The following is a 27203-nucleotide window of genomic DNA, read 5'->3' as shown; positions in this document are numbered from 1 at the left end:
AACACATTTATAATAGTCATAGTACAGAGAATTCCCTGTCACCCAGGAAAAGCAACAGGTCATTGGCATACTGCGCCATCTTTTCTTCCAAAGGCCTATATTTCAAGCCCACTCTCTCAGGTGTATGCCTTAACCCTGCAGCCAAAGTTTCTATAGCTATAGCAAAGAAAAGTGTGGAGAGGGGACAGCCCTGCCATGTCTCTCTTCTAAACTCAAATGAGTCTGATACTAAACCATAAGCTCCTATACGTGCCCTAGGGGTATTATGCATAAGCTTTACCCAATCTATAAACCCTGGACCAAACCCCATCCTCTCCGGGACGGCCCACAGATGGTCCCATTCGACACTATAAAAAGATTTAGCAGCATCCAGTGAATATACCCATCTATGACCTGTGTTATCTTGAATCTCCTGCAGATTAAAAAACAGTCGCCTGATGTAAATGACTGTGGATTTGGATGGCATAAATCCGACCTGATTATCATAGATAACAGAATTTAATAATTGAGGCTAAACACATGGCTAATACTTTTGCACAGAGCAGGGAAATGTGCCGGTAGGATTCTGTGATTTCCAAGTTTTTGCCTGGTTTTGGCAACACCACTATTATGGACGAAGAAAGTCTGCCCATCTTTTGAGCTACTTGTGCAGTGTCTAAAGATTTGGGCAAAAGCAATTCTCCATATGTTTTAAAAATCTTTATAGGGAGCCCATCCGTCCCAGGGGCCTTCTCATTTGGCATCAACTTTACTTCTAATTCCAGTTCTTCCAGCATAATTGGAGTGCCTAACTGTTCTCTCTGCTCTGGGGCCAGAACAGGGAGGGCCACACAGTCCCAAATATTTGGACAGAGCCTCAGCAGAAGAATCTAAGTGAAAAGAGTATAATAATTTTAAAGAGGGTCCAGAATAATTTGCGTGTCCATAAACAGGCAATCTCTCTCATCCTTCAAACTTGCAATATACCTACCGGGCCCGAGGAGCCACTGCCAACAAATGCCAACTTTCTACATAAATGACATTATACATTTTTCTTTACATGTGGTTGTTTTGGGGTTAGTGATAGCATTAATAGTTAATACTTCCTAGTGTTCTGTGAAGAAGAGGTATTGATATACGTTATACATAGTGTATTAACACTTAAAGGGAATGTGTTGCCAGAAAAACATGATTTTTTTTTTTTAGTTAAACAGTGTATAGGTGATTAAACATTGTTCTAATTTTTTTTATTTTTTCCACGAGTCAGGAAATATTATAAATTGGATTCAATTTATAATATTTCCCAGCACTGGTCACTAGATGGAGCAATTCCCAAAATTGCAGCATTGCATGTGGTAAAGCAACCACATTGCTTTATGCTGCAAAATTGGGAAAAAATCCCTCGCTCTAGTGAGCTCTCAGAATCCCCCCCTCCTTTATCCTGGCTAGTGCCGGGAGAAACGAGGGGTTTGAACGGTCTAACCTCCTACACTGTGTGTCGCCATTTTTTGAGCTAACACACAGTCTAGAATGTTTACATACAGTAGTAAACACACACTGAAACACGAACATACATAGAAATCAATTACCTGCTCCAGTCGCCGCCGCTCCCTCCGGTCCGTCAGCTCTGTCTGCTGCCGCTGCTCCATGTGCACAAGTCCGGAAGCCGCGACCGGAAGTAGTAATCTTACTGCCCGGCCGCGACTTCCGGTCCACAGGAAAATGACGCCGGACGGCGCGCATTTCAAATCGGACTGTGTGGGAGTACACGGCGTACACCAAAGTGGATGGAACGGGCCCCGTTCGCAGTCCCTATGGGACTGGAGCTGCCGTATTCCATGTCTGTATGTGTCGTTAATCGACACATACAGAAATGGAAAAAAAAATGGCAGCCCCCATAGGGAAGAAAAAGTGTAAAAATAGAAAAAAGTAATACACAAATATAAACGTTTTTAATAAAACCCTAACATAAAACTGATATTAACCCCTTAATGACCGGGCCTGAAAAGACCTTAATGACCAGCTAAATTTTTCTGGTTTTGCCTTTCTGTGTTTCAGCAGCCATAACTTTTTTATTTTTTCACTGACGTGGCTGTATGAGGCCTTGTTTTATGCGAGAGAAATAGTATTTCCCCCCCCCCCCCCCAGTTTCGGGGTAAAAAAAAAAATTTTTACGCCGTGAATATAGGAAAAAGCGATTCTCGGAATAGGTTTTTTTGTTTTTTTTTTTTATCCCGTTCACGTTTCACGCTAAATAACCCGTTCGATTAATTCTTCAGGTTATTACGGTCGTGTAGATACCTAATATGCGTAGGTTTTTTGTTTTTATTTAGTGTAGGGACAATAAAATGTATTTAATGGAAAATAAAGACTCTTTTTGGGACTTTTTTTTATTTATTTATTTGTTTTGTTACTTTTTTTTTTTTTTAATCCCATCAAGGGATAACTTTATTTGTAACTTTATTTTTTACTTGTAATGTATTAGCATACTTCTGTACGCTAATACATTACACTGTGTCACTGACACAGGCTGCTGATCGGGCAGCACATAGTGTGCCCGAACAGCAGGCACATGGAACAGACAGCCCTGGGGTCCTTTTGTAGGTCCCCAGGGCTGACTGCAGAGGGATTCCCCATTGTTTGATCGCATCACTGGAATCCCGGTTATGCGATCAAAGAGGGGAATTCCCTTTGATCTTGCCGCGGTCACGGACCGCGGTAATCAAAGGGTTAAACAGCTGGGGTCCGAATGTGTGCCGACCCCAGCTGTGTTCAGGAGGCTGCTCTAAGATCAGGAGCTGTTAGTAACAGCTCCTGCTTAGAGGATGAGTGCTCACACGAGCGCTCATCAGCCTGATCTGCAGCGACGCCAAAAGACGTCTCTGTAGATTAAGCACCTGCACCGCCTGACGTCAAAAGACAGTGGGCGGTCGGGAAGGAGTTAAAAAAAATAATTTGGTGACACTGTTCCTTTAAGTGGTTAACACTTAACCATTTATTGCAGTTATGTTGTTTACTATTACATGGCTTAGGATGGTGCAAGGGTTAGTGGTGTCAAGCAGGAATGTAATCTAATTTGATTTAGTAAATCGGTTCAGAATTATGATAAAGGTTGGAGATCTCTGTGTGTGTGTGTGTGTGTGTGTGTGTGTGTGTGTGTGTTTATACATATATACACATATATGCATACTTGTGTGTGTGTGTGTATATGTATGTGTGTATATATATTTGAAAATGACTATGGTGGATTCAAAACGCTGCCTGTAAACTATGGCTGAGTAAACATGGTATTTGAACTAAGCCATTTTTGGAGTGCCGCTCTTTTTTTAGTTTTCCTGCTAAGGTCCGGGTTTAGAGGTCAAACTAGTGAGCTGAGCACCCTTCTGGGATTTGAAATCCTTTTCACAGTGCCGCCCTTCCTGCTACACTGTGTGTATATGGTATGCTTATATAATTTCCAGGTACTAGGAAACCCCCAAGTGTGCCCCTGATGATTACGTTTTCTTTTTCTCTACAGATTTATTATGCTTTGCCAGACAGTCGTATTTTGGTTTGTGCCCCCTCTAACAGTGCTGCTGATCTTGTATGTCTCCGTCTTCATGAAAGTGGCCATCTAGAACTTGGTAGCATGGTGAGGGTGAATGCTTCCAGTCGTCAGGAAGAGGTAGCACAAGAAATTATATCTATTGGTTTATATATTTGTATATATTTTTCATAATTTTATTGAAATTTGGAATTGAACTAAAACATTTCCTATGTATGGCCAGCTTAACAAAGATGAGTAGTACCTTACTGCAAATTTAATATTATGGATTTTGATTTAACTTGGTTCAAATCATTCATGACATCGCTCATGCAGCAGGGATACAATAACTACCTTCACATATTGCATTATACAATAACATTGCTGTAACTGTCTCCTCAAATTCATGTCAAGGTGAAGTTGATATACAGTATACATTACATACAATATCACATTCCTAAAGCCGCAGTTGTTTAGACATCAATTCACAGATCGTAACGGGAAGCTTAGTTTTCTTTATTTGTTCTATCAAGAAAATGTATGAGACCGATTTGAACTTGCTTTAATTCTATTCTGTATCCTACATGTTATCCTGGCATTGTAAAGGCCATTGTCCATGTTCTGTTATTCTTCTTCCTTTATGTTTTTAGGCAATTAATGACACTGTGAAACCATACTGTAGACCTGGAGAAGATATTCAAAAAGCCTCTCGTTTTCGTATCATAATTTCTACATGCTGCAGTGCTGGAATGTTCTATCAGATAGGCTTAAGGTGAGATAAAAACTAATCTTCCCGTTACTATGTTAAGCCTTTCAGGACCGAGCTCATTTTGGCCTTCAGGACCAGCCCCATTTTTTAAAATCTGACGTGTCAATTTATGTGGTAATAACTCTGGAATACTTTTGTCTATCCAAGCGATTCTGAGATTGTTTTCTCGTGACCTATTGTACTTTATGTTAGTGGAAAAATGTGATCAATAAATTCATTGCTTATTTGTAAAAAAAATTAGAGAGAATGTGCAAAAATTATGATTTTTCTAATTTTAAATGTATCTGCTTTTAAAACAGATAGGAATACCACACAAAATGGTTACTATTTCACATATTCCATATGTCTACTTTATATTTGCATAGTTTTTTTTTACTTTATTTTTCTAGGACGTTACAAGGCTTAGAACTTTAGCAGCAATTTCTCACATTTTCAAGAAAATTTAAAAAGGCTATTTTTACAGGGACCAGTTCAGTTCTGAAGCGGATTTGAGGGCCTTATGTACTAGATAGACCCCATTAATCACCCCATATTAAAAACTGGACCCCTCAAAGTATTCAAAAAGTTTCTTAACCCTTTAGGCGCTTCACAGGAATTAAAGCAAAGTAGAGGAGAAATTGACAAATTTCATTTTTTTTGCTGAAATTCATTTGTAATAAAAAAAAAATTCTGTTACACAGAAGATTTTACCAGAGAAACGCAACTCAATATTTATTGCCCAGATACTGCAGTTTTTAGAAATATCCCACATGTGGCTCTAGTGTGGTAATGGACTGAAGCACCGGCCTCAGAAGCAAAGGAGCACCTAGTGGATTTTGGGGCCTCCTTTTTTTTAGAATATATTTTTAGGCACCATGTCCGGTTTGAAGAGGTCTTGTAGTGCCAAAACAGGGGAAATCCCCCAAAAGTGACACGGTTTTGGAAACGACACACCTCAAGGAATTTATCTGGGGGCACAGTTAGCATCTTGACCCCACAGGTGTTTTGCTATATTTATTGGAGCCAGTCTGTGAAAGTGAAAATCTACTTTTTTTTTCTGAAAAAATATAAAAAAAAATATTTGCAACGAATAAAGAATAAAAAGCACCCCAAAACTTGTAAAGCTACTTCTCCCGATTACGGCAATACCCCATATGTGGTACTAAACTGCTGTTTAGACCGACGGCAGAGCTCAGAAGGGAAGGAGCGCCGTTTGGATTTTGAAGCGCACATTTTGCTGGATTGGTTTTCAGTGCCATGTCGCGTTTGCAACTCCCTGAAGGGAGCAAAACAGTGGAAACCTCCCAAAAGTGACTACATTTTCAAGACTACACCCCTCAAGGAATTTTTCTAGGGGTATAGTTAGCATTTTGACCCCACAGTTTTTTTTGCTGAATTTAGTGGAATTAGGCCATGAGAATGTACTTGTTTAATGTTTCATTTTTACAATGAATAAAAGGAGAAATATGACCCCAAAATTTGTAAAGCAATTTGTCCCGATTACTGCAATACCCCATATGTGGTAATAAACTGCTGTTTGGACCCATGGCAGGACTCAGAAGGGAAGGAACAATATTTGGCTTTTGGAGCACAAATTTAGCTGGGTGTCATGTCGCATTTGCAAAGCCCCTGAGGTACCAAAACAGTGGAAACCTCCCAAAAGTCCCTTTAGGGGACTGGAACGAGCGATCATTAGGTCGCTGGTACAATACACTGCAATACTAATGTAAATAAATACCTCATACAATGTTGAGCGGGTTCTCCCGGATATAAAATATCATATATGTGGACGTAAGCTGGTGTTTGGGCACGCTGTGGGGCTCAGAAGGGAGGGAGCACCATTTGGCTTTTGGAGGGCAGATTTTGCTTGGTAACTGTTCTGTTTGGGGTTTTGCTGGTATTTCGGTTTATAATGTGGGGGCATATGTGAGCTGTGCGGAGTACATCAGGGTATAATAATGGGATAAATAATAATCCGCAGATATGTGGCCGATGTCGCACTGATAATTGGCGCCCGATCTTATCCGCTTTTGGACACTGCACAATTTCTGTCGCTATATTCTGAGAGTCAGAACTTTTTTTATTTTTTCTTCATCGGAGCTGTTTGAGGGCTTATTTGTTGCGGAACAATCTGTAGTTTTCATTGGTACCATTTTAGAGTACATGTGATTTATTTATTTTTATCACTTATTACATTTTTTTGGGCAAACAAAGTGACAAAAAAACAAATTCTGACTGTTTTTTGTCTTTTTTTTTTTTACAGTGTTCACTGTGCGCTATAAATGGCATTTTACTTTATTCTGCGGGTTGATACAATTACGGCGATACCATATGTATATCTTTTTTTATGTTTTGTGGCGTTTGCGCAATAAAATCACTTTTCGATAAAAGCCGTAACTTTTTTATTTATCAGTCAAAAAAGCTGTGTAAGGGCTTGTTTTTTGCGGGACGGGTTGTAGTTTTTATTGGTACTGTTTCGGGGTACATGTGACTTTTTGATCACTTTTTATTCTATATTTTGGGAGGGTTGATGACTAAAAAATAGTGATTCTCACATTGTTTTTAAAAAAAATTTTTGCGGTGTTCACCGTGCGGTAAAAATATTAGTTTTATAGTTTGGGTCGTTATGAGCGCGGTGATACCAAATATGTGTACATTTTTTTTGAACTTTTTCATTTTTTTCCTATAATAAAAGACTTATAGGAAAAAAAGCATTTTTTGTTTTTGTAACTTATAACTTGTTTTTACACTTTTATAAAATATTTTTATTACTTTTTCTTTTAACTTGTTTTACTTGAAGACCTGCAGCCCTCATGGCTGCTATTATACATTACACTACCTAGGTAGTGTAACGTATTATAAACTGTCAGTGTGACGCTGAGAGTCACACTGACAGGAAGCTTATGAGGACCGGCCTCCGGGTGGTTCTCATAGGCTGCCGTGCATAGCAGACTCGGGGGCTGTTGTATGGCCTCCAGTTTTGCCTTATAACCGACTGCAGCACCCGCAATCAGTCCCTGGGAAAGTTTGTTGTAGCAACAAACTTTCCAGTGTGTTATAGTAACAAACTTTCCAGTTTGTTATAGCAACAAACTTTCCGGTTCGTTGCTACAACAAACTTTCCCTGCGATCAGATGACCGGTACCTGAACCAATTAGGTTCCGATCATGTCTCCGGGACCAGAGGCCGGGGATAACAGCGCGATCCGGGTGTCAGCACTACTCTGAGACACACGGATCGTGCTTTTAACACCCACCGTGAATTCACGTTTGCGCTGCCCAGCAAGTGCCGATGTGAATTTACTGTGGGCGGTCGGGAAGCGGTTAAAAACATGCATAACAAGCAAAATCAAGCAGAAATATGAGAACACTTTTGGTAATAAAAATTTCCAAATAGGTAAACACACTGCAGGTTCCTACTTTATCCAAAGATATCCCGGTCAATTGTGCCAAAAAATTGTATGCCTGGATCTCTAAAAGAACATGGAAACGCGTTCTCATAGTTCTAGTGTTTAAAAAACAAACAACAAAAAAAACAATACTGTTGCCTCCATTGACCATAAGAACAAGGGGGTCACATTAGTAAAGCCACTTTTTGCGGTATTTATTTATTTATTTTTTCGTGGCACAGCCCCCCACCTCATATTGTGAAGAAACTACAGCTCAGCCACATTAACTTTAGTGCAGTTCTTTTCAGAACACTTATTTAGGAGTGATACAGTTTATATCCTATACAGCCTATATCCTAGAAAAATGCCATTCCCGGGGAAATCCCACTGTAATAGGAAATTAGCTGTAACCTAAAACCTTTTTGTAATGTATGATTTCACTGTTTGGACAAGAAGCCTCACTGGATTGAAGAAATGCCTTGTGTGACTGCTTTTGTGGGCCCACAATTTATATGGTATTTTTAGGACTGTTTGCGTGATCATTTAAATTCAGGAACAGCTTTTTGTCCTGTACAGTTCAGTGTGCTGTCAAATATTGTGGAAAGACAAACAGTCAAAAACATACCAGGTGTGACCCTATCAAATTACAAGATCAATTTGCAGAAATCGGAAGCCCTCAATATTTCTTTGCCACAGACAGCTCTTGCTTTATTAGCAGCTTCCTTCCCGTTCAAGTGGTCTATGTCTACCTTACCATATCTGAGAGTTCACCTCACCCCGCGTACATCGGGACTCTACCAGGCCAACTTCCCTCGCCTACTGTCCTCTGTTAAAAAAGACTTGGATAGATGGTCTATGGGTACCTTTACGTGGTTTGGTCGCTGCTCAATACTAAAGATGTACGTTCTCCCTAGGATTCTTTACCTACTACAGGCCCTGCCCATTTATATCCCTCGGTCCTTCTTCAGGGCTTTGCCTCCCTCTTCTCCATATTGTGTGTAATAATAACACAGCCAGAATCTCAGTCATTGCTCTATAGACCCAAACGACAGGGGGGAATTGGATTACCTGACATCTATGCATACTATAGGGCTACCCACCTCACTAGGCTAGTGGATTGGCATCGTAATGCTGATGCCAAGCTTTGGGTTATATTGGAATCAGACCTCTGCTCCTCGCCTCTCCACATATTGCCCTGGCTTCCCAATTCTTCTTTGCCCTCTCCATCTCACCCTACCGTTTCCACTACCTTGACAAAATAAAGATTTTGCTGATACCCTCACTTATTTATATATACAAAGTGAGTTATGGGGAACCACAAGGTGTACACCACCGATTATTGTTATTTATTTTACTTTGGAAATAGGGAAAGAGGAAAAGAATTGTGGTTCCTATTATAAATTGAAAATAATAAATTTTATTTTTGTATTTATATTAAAATATTTTTAATATTTCTATATTTCTCAATGTAGGTCAATTATTCAGTAGTGCAGAGGACCCCTTGTCCTGCATTTAAAGAAAAGAATTTGTCTTTTATATGCTACTATCATATAACATTAAAGTTGGACTTGCTGAGGTGAATATAGATCTAATGACATAGATATATTACATGTACTGTGTGAATCAGTGTTGGCTGTCAATCATTAAACATTGTATCAGTTTTGTATGCACTGATATTTCCAATGTTTTCTGTTTGTAAATAGACAAGTATTAGTTATACATTGTGTCTATTCATTTTGTACTGAAATCAAACAGACACTTTATCTATTTTTTTTGTGCTTTGCACTGGTGTTGTTAGATCATATTCTCAGGATAAATTACAACAGTCATTGCTGAGATTTAATTTTTATTTTTTTATTTATTGTCTGTTCTATAATTTTTTGCAGTCCAAATTTTGTTATGTTACGCTGGCTACCTCAAGTAGTGCCAGTGCGGTAACTTGTAAAAGGTGAGCACTATAGGGTATACTATTATTGTAGTGTGCTCTGAACTGGTTCCCTCCTTAATTTTGTAGGAGGCTATTCACATTGGTACTATGCGGTTTTTAGGCTGGGTAGTTTGTATGTTATATGCTGCTTGTATCTCCGATCCTCATTGTTGGGATCAGTAGCAAGATAATTTGCTTGTATTGACTTTATATGTAGGTTACTTGCTGTCTGCCTTCTGTCAAAAGCAGCGAGCAGCAGCCGATTGAAATTTTATAATCAGGCCGCTTGTGTGTATCGACGTGCTAAGTTCTGACCAGGCTGCTTGTATATATCATCGTGTTATTCTAAGCGCTGTATATTCAGTTAGGATTGCGCTTAAAAGTATGTTTTCTTAAAAAACTGCTAGCCATTATATTTTCTTATATCTCCGTTTTTGCAGAGACGGCCGTAGCTAACAGCACTGTGTGTGGTCTAATTGACTTGCTCTGCAAGTCAGCTGGCTTTGTATGCGCTGTCAGGGATATTCACCCTGCAGCATTTGTCAAAATTCACGTCCCGCTCTCCTGCAGGGAGCAGTGCTTTTACAAGTAAGTCTTTGCAGACTGTTTGTTAATTTTTATATCATTGGTAGTAGCATTGAAATTGGGCTAAGACCTTGTACATTGAGTTCATTAATATGACTGGACACCCGACGCGCGTTTCGCCGGCATTCCGGCTTCCTCTTGACCCCAAAATTTCAATCGGCTGCTGCTCGCTGCTTTTGACAGAAGGCAGACCGCAAGTAACCTACATATAAAGTCAATACAAGCAAATTATCTTGCTACTGATCCCAACAATGAGGATCGGAGATACAAGCAGCATATAACATACAAACTACCCAGCCTAAAAACCGCATAGTACCAATGTGAATAGCCTCCTACAAAATTAAGGAGGGAACCAGTTCAGAGCACACTACAATAATAGTATACCCTATAGTGCTCACCTTTTACAAGTTACCGCACTGGCACTACTTGAGGTAGCCAGCGTAACATAACAAAATTTGGACTGCAAAAAATTATAGAATAGACAATAAATAAAAAAATATAAAAAATAAAAATTAAATTTCAGCAATGACTGTTGTAATTTATCCTGAGAATATGATCTAACAACATCAGTGCAAAGCACAAAAAAATAGATAAAGTGTCTGTTTGATTTCAGTACAAAATGAATAGACACAATGTATAACTAATACTTGTCTATTTACAAACAGAAAACATTGGAAATATCAGTGCATACAAAACTGATACAATGTTTAATGATTGACAGCCAACACTGATTCACACAGTACATGTAATATATCTGTCATTAGATCTATACTCACCTCAGCAAGTCCAACTTTAATGTTATATGATAGTAGCATATAAAAGACAAATTATTTTCTTTAAATGCAGGACAAGGTGTCCTCTGCACTACTGAATAATTGACCTACATTGAGAAATATAGAAATATTAAAAATATTTTAATATAAATACAAAAATAAAATTTATTATTTTCAATTTATAATAGGAACCACAATTCTTTTCCTCTTTCACACTACCTTGACAATAATCAGAAACTCTACTGGGTCACAACTTCTACCCTGTCCTTCCCCGTTACTACCGATATTGGGCCATCCTTCACACCGGGCCTGTCGGACCCTGTTTTTCAGAGATGGGCGTCTTTTGGATGATATCGAGCCATCCATTTTTTGACACGGGAATCTTGGCCGACCTTGGAAGCTCTCGTTTCCACTCTGGACCCTTGTCCTTTGGGATTGTGGAAGGCAAACCAACTCCATCATTTCCTTGTCTCCCTCCCACCCCCCGCCGCCCTTTCCCGTTCCGTCACCCCATTGGAAACCCTTTGCTCGGGAACGGGCCCGATGCGACATGCCCTTTCCACTATCTATGCCATGTTGGGCTCCTCTTCGACGCAGCCACTGCCTCCTTTTGTGGACAAGTGGGAGCGGGATTTGAATTTCTCTTTTTCTGACTCCATATTGACCAGGATTTATGATTTAACTCATGGATTGTAAATTTCTAGTCGTATCCAAGAGGCAGGATATAAACTTTTATCTCGATGGTACTGTGTTCTGTCTAGACTCCATGTTATGTTCCCCAATGTCTCTTCTCTTTGCTGGCGCTGCGGGTCTTCTGAAGGGACCCTTCACCATACCTTCTGGGATTGTTCAGTGTTGTCTCATTTCTGGCAGGAAGTCTTGAGAATAATCTCCTCTTTCTCTGACCACACCATACCTTTTACTCCGGCCTTTTCCGCTTCATCTCAGCGACATTCCTTTTCCAATATACAAAAAGTCTATTCTTCGACACTTAGTTAACAGTTCTCGAGCTTGTATACCTGTTCTGTGGAAAAGTACGGAACCTCCCTCTCATACTCTGGTTTCATAAAATAGAGGAAATTAAGCACATGGAAGACCTTGCATCTCAGTTGACTAACAGACCTGGCAGCTTCTCCAAGACTTGGTCCCATTGGATTGTCTATCCGGACTCTCCAGAATATCGGACCATCATGGCCAGCTGAAATTTCAGACGTTTTTGAATTGTATTCTGGATCATGTACCCATGTGTTCCCCCTCCTCCATTCCCCCCCTTTTCCTTTCTCTCCCCTGTCCTTACCCCTCCTCTGTCCCTAATGTCGCATATATGATTTTGTAGATTGTTTGATGCAATATCTTGGGCCTATGTGCCCTTGTCCCTTCCCCCCGTTTTTTCTTTTTTGTTCCCTTGCTTGATATGTTCCTTGTTTGAAAAAGCAAATAAAGAAGGAATTTACAAAAAAAGCCAAAAAACATACCAAGTGCAATATTACATTAAGAAGACCGCAAGGTTTTAGACGTGTTTAGAGTGAGTGCCATGTTCACATCACTTTTTTTTTTTTTTTCTAACGTGTACGTCAGGAAAGCTTCCAACGTACACGATAAACGTGTCCATAGTGCGGCATTGTCAGATGTAGGCCAAACGAGTGTACTTTTGAAGTCTGTTGAGCTGGTATATGTCAGATTACCACAAAAAAAAGGGATGGATTAGCATAGTAGACTGCTATTCCGACCTGCAGATTCCAGCAAAAAACTTACTGTATACGTTAAACGTATACTTTTTTTTTTTTAACATGGTAGCCTCTGGGAGACAGATGCCACTTTATTTGTTTGACATATTCGTTATACCATTGCAGCCTATGGGTGACTGATTCATTAAATGGATGCCCATGGCCTCCTGCACACAGGATGGAAATATTGCTGAATTTGCACAAGATAAATTAACATTCTGCAGATTGAGAGTCTGCACTGCAGGTCAATTTCCAGACTTGTTTTCTGCAGTGTGTGGATGAGATTTGTTCAAATCTCATCCACCTTTCTGCTACTGTAATACGCTGCAGAATTTCCACAGCATTTCCGACCCATGGTGCCTAACATTGGTATTTGTCATGCATGGACTATAATGGTATGCTAGTCCTTAATGAATTAGAATATCATCAAAAAGTTAATTTATTTCAGTAATTCAATTCAAAAAGTGAAACTCATATATTGGATAGATTCATTACACACAGAGTGATCTATTTCTAGCATTTTTTTCTTTAAACGTTGATGATTATCAACACCAGCAGATGACCTGGCTCCCCAAACCATCACTGACTGGAAACTTCACACTGGACCGCAAGCAACTTGGATTGACTCCTCTCCACTCTTCCTCCAGACTCTGGGACCGAGATTTCCAAACGAAATGCAAAATTTACTTTCATCTGAAAACAGGACTTTGAACCCCTAAGCAACAGTGTTGGTCCACTGTGTTCTATCAAGTCCAGAGACGACGCAGCCGTCTACCAGATTTTAGAGCACTTCATGCTTCCCTCTGCTCACAAGCTTTATGGAGATGCTGATTTCATTGTCCAGCAGGACTTGGCACTTGCCCACATTGCCAAAAGTACCAATACCTGGTTTAACCACAGTATCACTGCGCTTGATTGGCCAGCAAACTTGCCTGACCTAAACCCCTAGAGAATCTATAGGGTATTGTGAAGAGGAAGATGAGACCCCAGACCCAACAATGCAGACGAGCTGAAGGCCGCTATCAAAGCAACCTGGGCTTCCATAACATCTCAGCAGTGCCACAGGCTGATCACCTCCATGCTACGCCGCATTGATTCAGTAATTCATGCAAAAGGAGCCCCGACCGAGTATTGAGTGCATATACCGTACATACTTTTCAGTAGGCCAACATTTCGATATTCAAAATCTTTTTTGAACTTGGGCTTATATAATATTCTAATTTTCTGCGACACTAAATGTTGGGTTTTCATTAACTGTTCGTCATAATCATCAACATTAGAAGAAAAAAAACGTTGGCAATTGATCACTCTGTGTGCAATGAATTATATAATATAGGAGTTTCACTTTTTTAATTGAATTAAATTAACTTTTTGATATTCTAATTCATTGAGAAGGACTAGTATATTTAACGGATATGTCATGAACTCTTATTACCTCTTTTCATGACGTATCCGTTAAACAGTACCGTTCGTCTGAGTGTCGGATGTTACTGTTAGGCATTCAGCACATCCTAATGTATATGTTGTGAGCTTTTACCGGCTCATACATCAAATGTAGTCCAAATAGCCATAAATGAGTATTATTATCTGTTGTATTTTCTTCAGTATTGGCCACCTGGCTTTGTTAAAGCTCAGTTTTATTAGGGTACAGCTACAGCTCCCTGCACATACACCAAAAGTATTGGGGCACCTCTTATTTATTAAATTCGGGTGTATAATATCAAGCACCTAGTCATGCAGCCTGCCTTTAGAAAGACTCATTCCTTCACAAATGTTTGTAAAGAACTCTCTGAATTCCAGCATGGTACTGTAATAGGATGCCACCGTTGTAACAAGTCAGATTGTGAATTTTCTTTCCTCTTAGATATTGCACGATCAACTGTGAGTGGTATTATTGCAAAGTGGCAGCGTGACAGACAACGTAAAGTTACAGAGCAGGGTCGCGGACTGCTGAGGCACATAGTGAAAAAAAGTCGTCAACACTCTGCTGACTCAATAACTGCAGAGTACCAAAACTACTCTGACATTAATAGCCAGACGAAAACTAAGCGCTGGTAGCGTCATGGCATGGATTTTGTGGCCAAGCAGCTGCATGCAAGCCTTACATTACCAAGCACAATGCCAAGCGTCAGATGAAGTGATTCAAATCACGTCGTCACTGGACTGTGGAACAGCGAAAATGTGTTCTGTGGAGTGACGAATCACACCTTTCTCTGGCAGTCTGATAGACAAGTCTGGGTTTGGCGAATGCCAGTAGAACGTTACCCACCTGATTTCATTGTGCAAACTGTAAAGTTTAGTGGAGGAGGGATAATGCTATAGGGTTGGCCTGGGCCCCTTAGTTCCAGTGAAGGGAAAACTTAATGCTTCTTCATACCAAGACATTTTAAACAATTGTATGCTTCTAACTTTGAGGAAACCGTTTGCGGAAGGCCCTTTTTTGTTCCAGTATGACTGTGCCTCAGTGCACAAAGCAAAGTCTATAAAGACATGGTTTGGGGAGTTTGGATTTGAACAACTTGACTTGCCCGCACAGAGCTCTGACATCAAATCCATCGAACACTTTTGGAATGGACTAGAACAGAAATTGCGAGCCAGGCCGTCTCGACCATCATCAGTGTCTGACCTCACAAATGCTCTTCTGGGTGAATGGGCAAAAATTCAGACCGACACACTCAAAGATCTTGCTGAAAGCCTTCCCAGAAGAGTGGATGCTGTTATTGCTGCAGAGGAGGGACCAACTCCATAATAATGCCCATAGATTTAGAATGGGGTGTCCTAAAACTCCTGTAGGTGTAATTTGTAGGTCTGCGAATACTTTTGTCCATATAGTGTATATCTATAGGACCCCATTCACCCAATGAAAGCCAAAAGGGTGTCCTGTGGCATACTCCTGTTTTGATTCATGCTATGCACAGCAGCCAGTCTACCAGGAAGTCAATGCATGGAGACGATTTTTCTTACGGGAAGGATATTCTTATAAGCTAACCTCAGAGTAAATCACCAGTGAAAGAACCAGTGTTTCAGGGGGGATCCTGGAGATCTGCTTTAATATATATTTTGGCATCATTACCTATCGATAGTTTGCATTGTATACAAGTCTGAATACTAATATCTTGAATCCTTACAGGGTTGGACACTTCACTCATGTCGTCATTGATGAAGCTGGACAAGCTAGTGAACCGGAGTGTCTCATACCTCTGGGTTTAGTATCGGAAGTTACTGGCCAGGTACTAGCGCTCACAAAGACGTTTCTCAGTCCCACTATGTAACTGATTTTGTCTTTAAATATATTTTCTACTTTTACAGATCATTCTTGCAGGAGATCCTATGCAGCTTGGACCAGTGATAAAGTCAAGAATTGCTTTGGCTTATGGGCTTAGTATATCATTGCTAGAAAGGCTCATGGCTCTTCCAATATATTTAAGGGATGAAGAAACGTATGGTGCCTGTGGGAACTATAACCCTTTGTTGGTATGTAAAACAATGTCAAACCTTAACCCCTTCCCGACATCCGCCGTATATATACGGTGCTGCCGGGAAGGTGTTCCCGCAAATCGCAGTACAGTTACGGCGCAGTGATGGTGCGGGCTCAGGAGCAGAGCCGGCACCACCACCGCAGAGTGACAGCTGTATTATACAGCTGGCACCCTCCTGTAACTGCCAGGACCGGAGTTATTCTCCAATCCGGCAGATTAACCCCCTCAGATGCTGCGCTCAATAGAGCGCAGCATCTGATAGGTTTTCACCCGACCGGCAACCCAGTGATGCAATCGCTGGGTTGCTGTGGCAATCGGACGCCAGAAAATGGTGTCCGAGTCTGCCTTGTACGGGAGCCGATGAGGACCCGCCTGCGGCGCGTCCTCATAGGCTTGCTGCCAGTGAATAACTGACAGCGCTAATACACTGCACTACGTATGTAGTGCAGTGTATTAGAGTAGCGATCGGGGCATCAGGCCCTCATGTCCCCTAGTGGGACAAGTCAAAAAAGTTTAAAAAAGTTAATAAAAATGTGGTAAAACAATAAAAACACACACATTTCAAATAAAAATAAATCTAAACTGACTTTTTTCCCATAGTAAGTCTTTTATTATGGGGAAAAACCGTAAAAATTAAAAAAACTATACATAATTGGTATCGCCGCGTCCATAACGACCCAAACTACAAAACTATTATGTAATTTATCCCGCACGGTGAACGCCGTAAAAAAAAAAACATGAAAAACAACGCCAGAATCTTTGTTTTTAGGTCACATCTCATTCCAAAAAAATGCTATAAAAAGTGATCAAAAAGTCACATTTACTCCAAAATAGTACTAATAAAAACGGCAATCCGTCCCGCAAAAAATAATCCCTGACACCGCTTTGTGCAAGCAAAAATAAAAAAGTTATGGGTCTTAGAATATGTCAACACAGAAAACAAATGATTTTATAAAAAAAGTGATTTTATTGTGCAAAAGCTGCAATACATAAAAAAAACTATAAATTTGGTATCGCCGTAATCGTATCGACCCGCAGAATAAAGCTAACATGTAATTTAGGGCGCACTGTGGATGCCGAAAAAAAAAACAATAAAAACTATTCCAGAATTGCTTGTTTTTGGTAATTTCCTTTACCAAAAAATGAAATAAAAAGTGATCAAAAAGTCGTATGTGTTCTAAAATGGTACCAATAAAATCTACAGCCCGTCTCGCAAAAAACAAGCCCGCACACCGCTCAATCAACTGAAAAATAAAAAAGTTACGGCACTAGTAATGCGGTGATGAAAAAACATCTCAATGCGCAGGCCGGAGGGGAACATTCCTTCAGTTTCAGGGCCCTAGTATTTAGGAAAGGAAGGGACATAGCACATCCGCTGGAAGCGAGGGTGCCCGTATTATACCAGGGCAACACTTTCCCAGTAATATTTCCCAAACTACGAAGGAGAAAAAGTCCCCAAAAGGTGCAGAACGTTACAGAGGGGGGATAAGAAAGAAAACCGTTTATCTGTGTGACACCGGCCTGTGCATAACGGATCGCTTCACAGCGTAACACACTTCTATGGATAATTGTATTATTTACCCCATTATTATACCCTCTTATTATGCGCTGATGTACTCCGCACAGATTACATATGCCCCCACATTATAAACGGAAATACCAGCAAAACCCCAAACAGAACTATTACCAAGCAAAATCCATGCTCAAAATGGCGGTCTTTCCCTTCTTAGCCCTACAGTGTGCCCAAACAGCAATTTATGTCCACAAGTAAGGCATTACCATACCCGGGAGAACCCGCTTAACAATTTATGGGGTAAGATTCTCTAGGAGCACAACATATTGTGCGGTGAATGGGCAGATCAGTGGAGAAATTGCAATTTTCACTTTGCACCATCCACTGCGTATTCATTTCTGAAAAACACCTGTGGAGTCTAAATTCTCACTACACCCCTTGATAAATGCCTTTAGGGGTGTAGTTTCTAAAACCGGGTCACTTGTTTGGTACATCAGTGGTTTTGCAAATGCAACATGGCGTCCGCAAACCATTCCAGCAAAATCTACGCTCCAAAAGATAAATACCGCTCCTTTTCTTCTGAATGCTCCCATATACGTAAACAGCTGATTATAACCACATATGGGGTGTTACCGTACTCGGGAGAAATTACTTTAGAAATGTTGGGGTGTTTTTTCTTCTCTATTCCTTGTAAAAATGAAAAATGTTGATCTAAAATTACATCTTGTTGGAAAAAAAAAATTAGTTTTCATTTTCATGGCTTAATTCTAATTAATTCAGCAAAAAACCTTTGGGATCAAAATTTTATGGTACTTTTTCTCCTTTAGTCATTTGTGGAAATGAAAAAAAATTAGCTAAACCTACATTTTATTTGAAAAAAATGTAGATTTTCATTTTCACAGCCTAATTCCAAAAATGTCTGCAAGAAACCTGTGGGGTCAAAATGCTCACTATACCCCTAGATAATTTCCTCAAGGGGTATAGTTTCCAAAATGGGGTCACTTGTTGGGGGTTTCCACTGTTTTGTCCCCTAGGGGGCTTTGCAAATGCGACATGACCTCCGCAAACCATGCCTGCTAAATTTGAGCTCCAAGAGCCAAATGGCGCTCTTTCCCTTCTAAGCCCTGCCGTGTGTCCAAACAACCGTTTGGGGGTTTCGAATATCTAAGGACCTCAAAGCCACTTCACAACTGAACTGGCCCCTGTAAAAATAGCATTTTGAAATTTTCTTGAAAATGTGAGAAATTGCTGCTACAGTTCTAAGCCTTGTAACGTCCTAGAAAAATAAAATGATGTTCAAAAAACTATGCCAATCTAAAGTAGACATATGGGGGATGTTATTTAGCAACATTTTTGTGTGGTATAACTGCCTGTCTTACCAGCAGATACATTTAAATTGAGAAAAATGCTAATTTTTGTCATTTTTCGCTAAATTTTGGTGTTTTTCACAATTAAATACTGAATGTATCGGGCAAATAACACAAAGTCCAATGTGTCACGAGAAAACAATCTCAGAATCGCTTGGCTAGGCTAGCATTCCGGAGTTATTACCACATAAAGTGAAACATGTCAGATTTGAAAAATGAGGCTCTGTCAGGAAGGTCAAAAGTGGCCAAGGGTTAAAGGGGACGTAGCAGAGGAAAAATAATTAACAAAAAAACATTCGTTTATATTAAAAATGTGGAAAATGTTTTGATTATCTCCAAGTTACAGACCCAATACCTGAAGCTGCACTACTGAGTGATTACACTCTGGATTTATTTTAGGTGCACTTCTGTCATGGAGGTCTTCTATTGGTTCCAATTGCCAAATACATTGATGTCACCACATATACACACACACAACTGCCACCATTCAAGCCAGAAAAAAAATATGATATTGCATTGGGTGATCAAGAACCACACCAGGCCTCCATGACAGCATTACACCTGACAAACATCAGGGTACATGTCATCGTAGTCTCAGTAATGCAGCCTATACGCTCAAAGGATCATATCTCGACATAAAACGAAGATATTAAAAATAGTTTTCACATTTTTAATGTACATCATTTTATTCTGATAGTTCTCCTTTTAAATATTAGACTATTGCACATAATTTATATTTAGCTCCATTATTTAGCATTTTTTGCATTTTTAACTTGCTAAACTAACCAGAAAGTCTACAGAAATGTTCCAGTATTCCTGTGCTATAAAGTGAGAAGCTCTGTCCACATCTGTGCCAGCAAATTCGGTTTTCTGATCCACCATAGAAGCCGAAAAACCGAATTCAATGTGGTTACGGATCCGTCACATGACTAACACCAATGGCACCAACAGACACCATTAACTTTAATGAGTTCCATCATGGTGTACGTCATTTTAGCGGAATAACATAGCACAGCAATTTTGACAATCTGCAACAAAGGCGCCTAACGCAAATGTGAACACAGCCTAAGCATGGGACTCCCATTAAAATCCAAGTAACGTTTGAATAAGGATGATGGCGCTGTACAAGCTCCAGGAAATAAATAAATGATGTATGAAGTTATAAGCAGCAAATGCCTGAAGATGACTGAACACGTTATTGCTTTGTTGCATTATTTGCTACACCACTGATTATTTTTAAGCCAAACTTTGGGTCTTTACGGTAACAATTGTGATACGGTTTTAAGAGAGATAAGAAAGATACTTGCAGTAGTTGTGATAAAAAGATCTAAGGGCTTATTCACATGCTGTGTTGTCATGTTTTTACCAATATTTTCACAAAACCACATAAAATAATGCTTGGTGTAAATATGCCCTAAATATTCTTCCACCAATGTATAGTTTACATTCGATCTGATGTTTTTTTCTTTTATAATTGAAAGATTACAAAACTGATGAAGAACTACAGGTCACATGCTGCCTTGCTTCATCTCCCATCCAAGCTGTTCTACCATAAGGAACTAGAATTCTGTGCAGATCCAACTGTTGTAAACCGTCTCCTAAGATGGGACAAGTTGCCCAAGAAAGGTTTTCCATTCATTTTCCATGGTGTCAGGGTATGTAAGTCCTTTCACTTTAATGGTCTGTAGTATGTGATATCTGTAAAATGATGGTCCTAAAAACATCTATTGTTCTCATTTATTAGTTAGTTGTTCCACCATTTTAAGGAAAGAATTCTGAGCCAAATCTTCATTAAAAATAGTTTTTCCACAGGGAACAGAAATGACTGAAGGAAGAAACCCATCCTGGTTCAATCCATCAGAAGCTGTGCAGGTCATGAGGTACACCTGTATACTTACTAAACACGTTACCACATCGGTATCCGCCAGAGACATTGGAGTCATTGCACCATATCGGAAACAGGTACTGTCGGTGCTCAATGACTGCTTTATATGTATATGCTTGTATGATCCTTAAAGGGGTTGTCCAAATTCAGAAAATATTCTTTAAGGGAACCTATCCGTAGCAGCATGCCGTTTTAGGTTTAGTATTTCAAGCCGGCCTACCTCAAAAACAAACAATTAGGGAATAGTTTGTATAGTAAACTACAACTTACCGAGATGAGAACAGCATAGGACCCATGCGCATTGTGCCTTTCTGCAGTGCTATCTCCAGTTGTGTGTCAGTCCGTAACTATCTCCTTCCAGTGTGAGCCATACGGCTTTATTGTTGTTGTTATTATTGCTGCCTAAATCCTCTACAGCTCTCATGAGAGGGCTCATGGGCTGACACTCAATGGGGGAAGGGTGATACCACTTCAGTGATACTAGGACTACTAGGTCTAAGTAGAGCGGGAGGAGGAGGAATGTCTGCAGGCTAGACGGGGGTAATGTCATTCAGCCGTGACATAAAATGGGCTGGCTTAGCTAATAAATGGAGACCGGTAGCCTGCCCCTTCATGATTTCACCAACACTCAGGGAAGATGAGGTAGATCCTTGCCCCTTGTTGTTGTAAGTATCTTTATTTTACATTTGCTAAAAAATTAAGAAAATTTTCTGACTTTGAACAATCCCTTTAATATAGCACATAGCTGCTCCTGTATGTAATGAATTATATGGATCCTCACATATGGACTCACACAGACCAAAAAATATAAATGGGTAAATTGTCTCCCTATGAATTTGACGCATATATCTGTCATGTAAGGAAAATGTTATATCCACTGGGACTGTGAGCAATATGGATAAATACATTCTCTGAGGCCTCGTGCACACAGCCGTAAAAATCGTCCGTAATCGCGGACCGTAATTTAGGTCAGCAGATTACGGACCAATTCACTTGTATTGTCTACGGACACCTTCCCGTTTATTTACAGGAAGGTGTCCAGGCCATAGAAAGCTGCCGCAAAAGATAGGACATGTCCTATCTTTTGCTTTTTACGGACCTTGCTCCCATACTTTTATATGGGAGCATGGCCCGCAAATGCGGGTAACGGTCTGCGGCCGGCCGTGCAGTGTGCATGAGGCCTGAATCTTGAAAGTTTGTTATGATTTTCCATATACACTACATAGCCAAACATGTATGAACACTCCAAGTTAGTACGCTTGGTCCTTTTAGTCACACCATTTTCTTTAAAGGTGCATAAAATCAGGCATACAGCCATGCATCTCTATAGACCGACGTTAGCAGTAGAATGGGTTAGGACTTTTAACATGGCCATGTCATAAGATGCCACCTTTCCATTAAGTCAGTTAGTCAAACTTCTGTCCTGCTAGATCTGCTGGTCAGCTGTAAGTTCTATTGTTGTGATGCAGAAACCTCTAGGAGCAAGAACAGCAACAAAATAGTAGGACACAAAAGTCACAGAACGTGGCTGCCAAGCACTAAACTGTGTCGCATGTACAAATCCTTTGTTTGTGGCTGCATCAGTATCCAAGATCCTAAATGCCTGTGTTAGGAACTTCATCAAAAGAGCTTTTCATCAGGAATTAATGGGATTGAGATTCCATGGCCAGGCACAAGTCTGGTATCCAGCATTGACTGAAGGGGAAACGTCTAGACTAATGAATTGCACGTCCCCATCTGAAAGTTTAGTTTGAAACATCTAGGTTTAGTGGATGCCAGCAGTACCCTTCCTGCCCAAATGTGTAGTGCCAACTGTAACATTTGTAAAGGAGGTATAATGGTTTGAAGATTTTTTTCATAGTTTGGGCTCAGCTTCCTATTACCAATGACCAATTGGCAGCTAGTGGAAGCGCTTTTTTTTTTTTTTTCAGTGTCACCATACACAAAAAAGTCCATAAATAAAAATGGTTTGTCTCACTTGCTATGGTAGTACCGGGCTTGTCTGCACAAAGCTTAAATGCTGATTGCGAGCCAGGCCCTATAGCCCAATGGCATTTCCCACCTTATTTTTACTCTTCTCTTGTAGCTAAATGTATGTGAATCCCTACAGTCATTCTTCAATATCTAGTGGATACAAAGCTGCAGTGCCAGAACGGCTGTATGGACTGCACTGTCTAGTACAGCCGTGAAGAGGCAGTGGTTCTTCAGCCAGCACCACAGCCCCATTGTTCTGCTGATCAGATGTCAGACTCCTATAGATCACTCATTGGTCCCATCTTTTTAGAAACAACATGCAAGAACCTGTTTTTAACAGCCATGAGCAATGATCCGACCGGTGCTTGAGAAAGCCACTGTCGGCTTCAGAATTTTGATAGTATTAGAAATTAAAAGAATGATTGGTGATCAAAAACTATTTAATATTAAGTTAGAACACGGTCCTATGCAGAGTAGATGGTAAACTCTTCATACCCCTTTCTCCATTGCGGGTATATAATAATAATACAGCAGCATTTAGTTAGTTATTTTATTTATTTTTAAAGGTTGAGAAAATACGAACACTTCTGAAGACTGTTGACTTGATGGATATTAAGGTGGGATCGGTAGAAGAATTTCAAGGTCAAGAATTCCTGGTAATCATTATTTCAATGGTATGTATAAGCTTCTACATCAGATTGTTGCCTATGAAGTTTTTCATTTACTTCCAAGTTTTTCATTCTAATCCCTGAACATAAACAATGTAATCCTTTAAAACTGTCAAGCAGTCAGACTAATATGCAAAGCCAGATAGAAGGTATATTCACATACCCTTGCTGTACTTCAGCTAAGTGTTCAATAATAAGACAGCATGATGGCTATGGGGACAAATATTTTTTTTGAACTATATAATATCCGCTCTATCTTCAAATTGCAAATCGGTAATGGGTGTTGCCGTTGAAAATACACTAATGCTACGCCCGCTGTATTAAGGTAGCACTCTGCATTGACAGAGAATACGCTAGAAAGACACAACTGAAATAACACTAAACGGAGACAATCTCACATCAAAATATTGTAAAAATGTTTACAGAAGGAATTGCTACTATGTGTCTAGAGCTGTGGAATTGTCACACTTTTCTATGTAAATATTACTGTGGAAGATCCCAGCTGTCATTTTTATTTATTTCCCTAAATGGACTTTTTAATCGGGAATGTTTAACAACCACAATATGTAATGCCCAACATCTATCAGACTGGAGAGGATTATGACATCGCATTAGGTTGACAATAAGTAATTTGGCACTTGCTGATAAACAAATGTTTCAAATGAAATATTGCTTGTCCTTTGTACAGGTGCGATCCTGTGAAGATTCTCTTTATAATGATTCTAGAACCTTGCTTGGATTCCTCTGCAATCCAAAACGATTTAATGTTGCAACAACTAGACCAAAGGCCCTGCTGATTGTACTTGGAAACCCCCACATTCTTATGAAAGTAAGTGTGCAGAGTAGTATACGGTTCAATAGGAGAGATTTACAAATGTTATTTGTTTACACCTTTCTGGCCTGATGACATTAAACAGTTGTGTTTGTTGCAAACTACTTTAACCTTTTCCCGCCGCAGCCATATTTCGGATTTTCACTTTCGTTTTTTTCTCCCCACCTTCCAAAAGCCATAACTCATTTTGTATTTTTCCATCAATATTGGCGTATGAGGGCTTGTTTTTTGCGGAACGAGTTGTAGATTTTCATGGCACCATTTATTGTAGCATATAATGTAATGCGAAATTGGGGGAAAAATATTTGTGGGGTGGAATAGGAAAAAAACAGCGATTCCTCAATCTTTTGGAGGGTTTTGTTTTTATGGCGTTCACTGTTCGGTAAAATTGGCATGTTACCTTTTTTCTGCGGGTCAACGCGATTACGGTGATATCGTTTTTTTTTGTGTTTTACCACCTTTACAAGGAGAAAACTGATTGTTAAAAATGAAATTTGAGTTGTGTCGCCATATTCTGAGAGCCATAACTTTTTTTTATTTTTCCGTCGATTGAGTAGTATGAGGGCTTATTTTTTGCAGAGCGAGCTGTAGTTTCTATTGATACCATTTTTGAGTACATGAGACTTTTTGATCACTTTTTATTAAATTTTTTGTGGGAGATGAAGTGACCAAAAAACAGCCATTCTGGCTTTTTTGTTTTTTGTTGTTTTTTTTTTTGGTCTTTTACGGCGTTCACCGTGCCGACTAAATAAAGATATATTGTAATATTTCACAGACTTTTATGGACGCGTAGATACCAGTTATGTTAATTTTTTAATTTAATTTTTTACATTGTGCTTGAGGGAAAGGGGGGGTTTACATTGTGCTTGGGGGAAAATTTAGATTTTTTTAACTTGAATTTATGAAAAAAAACTAAAAACTTTAATTGACACTTTTACTTTTTCTTTACTTGTTCCTCTTGCATGATATACTGCAATACTAATGTATTGCAGTACTTCCTTAAACTGACACTGAGGCATGGCTTCATAGGAGTACAAAGACGGCAGACCTTCATCAGACACCCAGGCTGTCCTGCAAACCAACGGAACCCCACGATCACGTCGCGGGGGGCCGTTGTAACGTTACACGGGGCCGCGCCCCTATATAATCTTGTTTTCTACAGATTGCCCTAGGGATGAAGAATGATCTATTGTCCAGTTCACTAAATATTTAGTAAAAACTTCTCTTTTTGATTTTACTGAAATAACGGGTTTAGCGATAAGTTAAGGGAGAATACCTCTGTATATGTATTGAGCAGCTTTATATAGGTGTGCACTGCAGACACACCAGCATATTGCGGTTTTCGATATCTAATATGGTGTTTCGTACTAAGCAATAATAGCTGTAATATATATAATATATGATTTACATATATGTATACCAGACTATAAAAGAAAGGTAGGGACTATTGGGGGGGGGGGGGGGTTGTGGCCTGGACCTTAACCTCCATGGGATCAGACGTGTGAGCGAGTGCTCCTGAATGCTGAAGCCCAAAACGGCTCAAATAAACCTCATTTTGGTACAAAAAAAAGTCCCTGCTTCGATGGATTTAACTGCCTAAGATACTCCATACAGAATAGAGAGGATTCTGGTACGATACCAGCTACTCTCATTTCGTCGGTGGACACTGAAAGTTGCGGCCTGCTTCCACAATGCAGCATAACTCTACACGCAGAGTGCTGCCGCAGGTGCACGGGACGGACGAAGTCATTGACGTCACGAACAGGCTAGTGTATGCTACTGAAGGTGACCAGTCCCGAGGCTTGCGGACTTCCTGCCACCTGCACTCTGCTTTGTCGCACACGTGTGGAGTGCCGGAGAAACGGGGGCTGACGGGCACGGTAGGCGGATTGCGGCGTTGTCACACAATTGGTACATTGCCGTTACTTATGTAACTTCTTCCGAGGCTGGGGAACGCAAGTCATGGAGGCAGTGGAGGCTTGGTTCGACCCCGGAATCTACTTCAATAATACCGATGCACGGAACACAAAACTAGCTGCCTGATGCACACTGCTGCCTGAGGGACATCCAATACACGGTATGTTCAACCAAGATGGAGTATACTTTTCAGTTGGCGAGAGTCGGGTGATATTGTTTTTGGCGGGAAGAAGTCGCCATTTTCGGTCTTACATAAGGACGGGCATGCCACACTGTTGTATCTGTGGCGATCTACGTATATATGAGAATCAATCACTGTTTTCAAAAGGGTCACCTATCTAACGTATAGGATTTCACAGTAGCTCTCCCCTTGAGTGGGGCTGAAAAGAATACAAAAAAAACAAACCACTGCTGTTATCGACTTATTGTAGTTTCTACGTTTGCATTACAAAATAGGGGGTAATACAAAAAAGAAAGATCTCAAATCAAAACGTACTGAATTTTTAAATAATTCTCCATCTCAGCAGTCAGAAGTTCAAAGACTGCTGTCTATTCCTCCCGCATCTCCAGCTCCATCGTCTAGAGTGGACTCTCTAGACGTTGATACAGGTGAACACATGGATTCCCATCCGGTATCTGAAGCTACGATTAAAAAATTACTTAACTCCCTACGAGACGCTCTACAATCTGATATTAGACAAATGATAGGTAACCTGAAAACGGACTTACATGCCATAGCGTCACGCACAGACCATATCGAACTTAAAATGGTCCAACTGACTTTTGCCTCCGCCTTTTTCCCTGAAAGAGGGATAAATTGTTTAGGCTGGTTGCCATGTTTACATATGTTGTTCTGATTTTGTATGTCTTTTTTCAAAGCCTCGACTCAATGGAGAATTTTGAGATACTTTAGTAATT

General features: G+C 40.0%; 1 protein-coding gene across 2 annotated transcripts in view; it reads left to right on the top strand.

The window, feature by feature from the left end:
- MOV10L1 (Mov10 like RNA helicase 1) overlaps window positions 1-27203 on the top strand; it is a 117102-nt gene that overhangs the window by 74020 nt on the left and 15879 nt on the right. For both annotated transcript variants that reach the window (XM_075857203.1, XM_075857204.1), the window contains 8 exons: window positions 3497-3643; window positions 4153-4274; window positions 15781-15880; window positions 15960-16124; window positions 20491-20664; window positions 20822-20971; window positions 23435-23542; window positions 24225-24365. In XM_075857203.1, the coding sequence (XP_075713318.1) occupies window positions 3497-3643; window positions 4153-4274; window positions 15781-15880; window positions 15960-16124; window positions 20491-20664; window positions 20822-20971; window positions 23435-23542; window positions 24225-24365 (1107 nt within the window). The remainder of the gene's footprint in view (window positions 1-3496; window positions 3644-4152; window positions 4275-15780; window positions 15881-15959; window positions 16125-20490; window positions 20665-20821; window positions 20972-23434; window positions 23543-24224; window positions 24366-27203) is intronic.

Source organism: Rhinoderma darwinii, chromosome 3 (assembly GCF_050947455.1).
Source record: "Rhinoderma darwinii isolate aRhiDar2 chromosome 3, aRhiDar2.hap1, whole genome shotgun sequence".
Classification (NCBI taxonomy): Eukaryota; Metazoa; Chordata; class Amphibia; order Anura; family Rhinodermatidae; genus Rhinoderma; species Rhinoderma darwinii.
The sequence above is the reverse complement of the archived record's forward strand: the minus strand, read 5'-3'. Positions and strand labels throughout refer to the sequence as shown.